This window comes from Glycine max, chromosome 5 (assembly GCF_000004515.6).
Source record: "Glycine max cultivar Williams 82 chromosome 5, Glycine_max_v4.0, whole genome shotgun sequence".
NCBI lineage: Eukaryota > Viridiplantae > Streptophyta > Magnoliopsida > Fabales > Fabaceae > Glycine > Glycine max.
This window is the reverse complement of record NC_038241.2, coordinates 8,067,426-8,071,541: the sequence shown is the minus strand read 5'-3', so window position 1 is coordinate 8,071,541 and position 4,116 is coordinate 8,067,426. Positions and strand designations below refer to the sequence as shown.

The following is a 4,116-nucleotide window of genomic DNA, read 5'->3' as shown; positions in this document are numbered from 1 at the left end:
AGAAATAGAGTAGAAAGTGAAAACAAAGATGAGAGACTATTGAGACTAATGCCAAAAGAGATAAATTGATTCATTACTAACTAGATGAAGGTTGCAAAGTGAAGCTAAGCAAACCACTAATACCGGGAACATATTTCTTATAGTTAAATTTATATCCAAATGAGAGAAAAGATGGAATATTGTATTCTAAATAGATTCTTGTAATAGAAGTTAAGCTTTTATATATACCGAAACTAGTTTGTTGGTGGAATCATTGTCTAATTTATAACATACATAAGAATAGAATTGGAGCACTAAAATTGTTGTAAAGATGGGTGGAAGATGGGCTTCAAATATTGCAGAGTCGCTTTATGTCCTCAGCATTGGCATACCAGCTTGGAATCAGAACAAAGGCAAGTGCATGAAGATCTCTATATGCCTTCTTTATTGTATATTCCTTCAGTCTACAAGCTTTTGCAACTTCTTTGATGTCTATCCCAATTAAATACAAATTCTCATCAAGATACATACGAAATTCAAAACTTGGATTACAAATAAAACAAAACACTTCATATGAGGAATTGGTCAAGTTTCAATAGCCTGTTGATATATTTTATTGTAATGTACCATATTCCATAAAAGTATATATTTTACAAAAAAAATCTAAAAATTTAATGAGGGATGAAGAAAAAAGGAAAATTATTCTTGTTTAGACAAAAATTTTAACATAAAAATTCAATCAATTAGAATGTAAATTATTTTTTTTATCTCATCACGTGTATGTCTATATAGATAGACAAACATTATAAAAAAAAGATTGATACACAAATGGATATGTAAGAATTTCACTTTACATATTTCATGTTTCAGAGTTATGCACGCTGAATAACAGTTTCTTTGAGGAGAAAAGAAGTAGAAAAAAAAAAAAACTATGCCACCAGAGTGTTTGATCATAAGAAAGGAAAAGAAAAATAAAATCAACTTGAACATTTCATATGAAACTCTAGAATTTGGAAAAGGGAAATGATATACTTAGATTCCTATATGCCATTAGACACCAAGATATTAAGAGATCCAAATAAAAGAGAAATATGTAAACATGGTAAGTAATATATGATATATCAAAATAGCTTAGTTAAAAAGAAATAAAAGGTCTGTCTAACTTATCCCAATTAAAAATGAGGTCAATTTTTAAAAAATTATATCAACCATCTTGAAGTATATAGTTAATCGCATCAATATCTTTTATAAGATTTAACCTTATTTTTATTTATAGTAAGTTAGACCATCTCATAATAACAATGATTTTTCAAAAGTTGATTTTTTTTCAAACATCTAATTAACATTTATGTTTTTCTATCTGTTTCTTCTTATCATATTATTATATCATTTATCATACATATACTTTTCTCATTTTGTTGCTCTCTCACTGAATGTAAATAAATTAGCATTCTGAGTATTCAAGAGTAATTTTTAATAAAGAATAAGTAATATTCAGACCCTTATATTTACATATTAGAATTTAGATATCTAAAGCAAGAGAAATCAAAAGAAAACCCTACCTCGGAAATGCATCATATTATCTGAAGAAAGTTGATCAACCATATATATAGTTGCTGCCATAACGGAAGAAGGTCTGCTCCTTTCAATTAACTCCAGAGCTTTTTGCAGCACTTCTCTCACAGCTTTGATGACATGGTTGCCAAGGCCAAGATCGGTGCACAGGCGTTCACCTAAGTCCAAGGCCTGTGTCTTGTCATAATTTCTGCCCACCTGAAAATGCTTTTTGAACACTCCTATGGCCTTGTTAATATGCTTATTCTTCTCTTTGGCTTCTCCAGAAACACTTTGAATTTCCTTTAAAGTCATTGGAAATCCCTCTTCTTGACATACCAAGTACAAGCATGCCACCATAGAGGCCCTTGAATGTCTTCTCCGTCCCCTAAATACCCTTCTATCTTCTGCCTTCTTGTAGAGTTCCTTGGCATGATTTTGTATGCTCCTAGCCAAGCCTAAGTTATTAGCCATTTGTTCCATGGTCAAGAGCGCGGCTACGAGATCGCAATCTCTCTTCAGTTTTCTCTTGGCAGCCCTGTTGGAATTCTTGATTCCCCGTTGATTCTTACAAGTTTTTACCATATCACTATTGTTATTGTCATACAAGGAGGGGTGTGTAACAAGTGTGGTAAGGTCAGCTCCACTAGTAAGTAGTAAAGGGTTGAAAGGGTCACTCACACTGAATACTTGTTCTTGATGCTCATCTTCATCTTCATGGTCACCACCACCATCATCATCATCCTCAAGTTTATCCCCATAGAGTCTCAATTTTGGTATTTCTTCTTCTATGGAACGGGACTCGAGAACCAAGCCACATTCTGAGCAGATTGAGTCCCCAGCCTTGTGATCATACACTAATGGAGTGTAGCTTTTGCAGTCACTGCAATACTCTTCATCAGCTGTCATATGTGTATTTTTCTGTGTGCTTAATTTGAAGAATGAATGAATGAAATGGTTTTATGTGAATAAGGGAGGCTTGGTGTTGTTTTATATTGGCAGAGCTTTGGATTATTAACATAATCTTCTTGAGGATGCGGTTTTTTTACAGAAAAATTACATCATCCACCGAATCAGTAATAAATGGAATTAACTCCATGTATCTGATCAATGCTAAAAAAGAAAAAAAAATTGCAATACATCTTTAAAATTAATTTGTCATGTAGTGTAAATCATTAATTGGCAGTGTTTGGTAAAATTAATGTTTCTTTAAATTAAAGATAGTCAAATATATATATATATATATATATATATATATATATATATATATTAATTGATGTGAGAGATTTTCAAGATTAATGCCAATTTTTTTCTTATAAAATTATGTGTCTATTAATGTAAAGTGGAAGTATAAATATATGTGATTTTTCATGAAGAGATTTAGAGGCATGAGATGTGATTCTTTACCTAGAATTATTGATGTGAATCTTCATTAATGAGATGCGATTGTTGACCAAAAGTCATGACACGTGAGATGCGTGAAAGACATGAGATGGTTTGTGCACAGAGAGAATTGAGAAAACTATTATTCTATAAATCAATATACATGTAGAAAATTAGAGAATAATACAAAACCACATATTTCACCATATTTTTAATTTCGATTTCAAATCCTCACTTCTTTTCTTTTGTTATACACATAGAAAAATGAGAAAACTATTATTCTATAAATTATCATTGACGAAGACCTAATTTAAGTGTCCAAATCATGTCAAGGAATTTCAATATTTCACAAAGCGACTTCACTGATACACCTTATTATGTCCAATTTCTATAGAGATGGGTGAGAAAGAATCAAACCTAAATAGTAGTGTTTTACACCATCCTTAGAGATTTGTGTTTTTTGTTTGTTTCTTCTTTCTTGCAAGACCATTATCATCAATGTAGTCTTTTAAGATATTTTTTTCTTGTTGCGGAGCCCGTACCACCAATTCACGCCAACAATCTTTAGGTTTGACTACCAATTAATAAAGATTGTTTTAGGTTTGAGTTTGTCCAAAATAATTATTCCAACAATCTTTTGGCTTGAGTAGCTGTCAATAAAAATTGTTTCAACAATCTTTAGGTTTAATTTTCAATTAATAAAGATTGCTTACACAGCAGAAATATTTATATACATAAATTTGTGTGATCAATACTTATACTTTATATTGCATTTCATACTACAAAGGGAATTTATAATTACAAATGTATATCATATTAAGAAAATTTTAAAAATTTGTGTGAGCAATTGCTCCATATGTCTCTTAAGTAAAATTGTCTTGATCATCTGCAAAGTCGATAAACATATATTTCATTTCAATAACATGGTAACAAAAGAAAAAATGTTATTTTTAACTTATAGAAAAATGAGTTTTTATATTTTTATTTAAAAAACTTACCTAGTTTACCATTCATTTTTTAGAAAATGTCTTTTTAAAATATATTTATAACTGGCTATAGTTTCTTCCTATATTTAGAATAAACCTGACTTAAGCATCAGTGATGTCTTGCACGACCATTAGAAGTTTTTTTTCTTTTTTGGTAAAAATCCTTTGCAGGTATTTATCCCTACACTCTATTAAATGGAGTTACCAAAAAAGT

At 30.3% G+C, this 4,116-nt stretch overlaps 1 protein-coding gene across 1 annotated transcript; it reads right to left on the bottom strand.

Moving 5' to 3' along the window:
* Positions 1 to 262: 262 nt before the first annotated feature.
* Positions 263 to 2,442, bottom strand: LOC102659390 (transcription initiation factor IIB). Its single transcript, XM_006579625.4, has 2 exons — positions 1,542 to 2,442; positions 263 to 471 (listed from the first exon to the last, which is right to left on the bottom strand). Exons 1-2 carry the CDS (start codon positions 2,440 to 2,442, stop codon positions 329 to 331), a joined length of 1,044 nt encoding a protein of 347 aa, XP_006579688.1. The 3' UTR covers positions 263 to 328.
* Between the last annotated feature and the right edge of the window lie 1,674 nt (positions 2,443 to 4,116).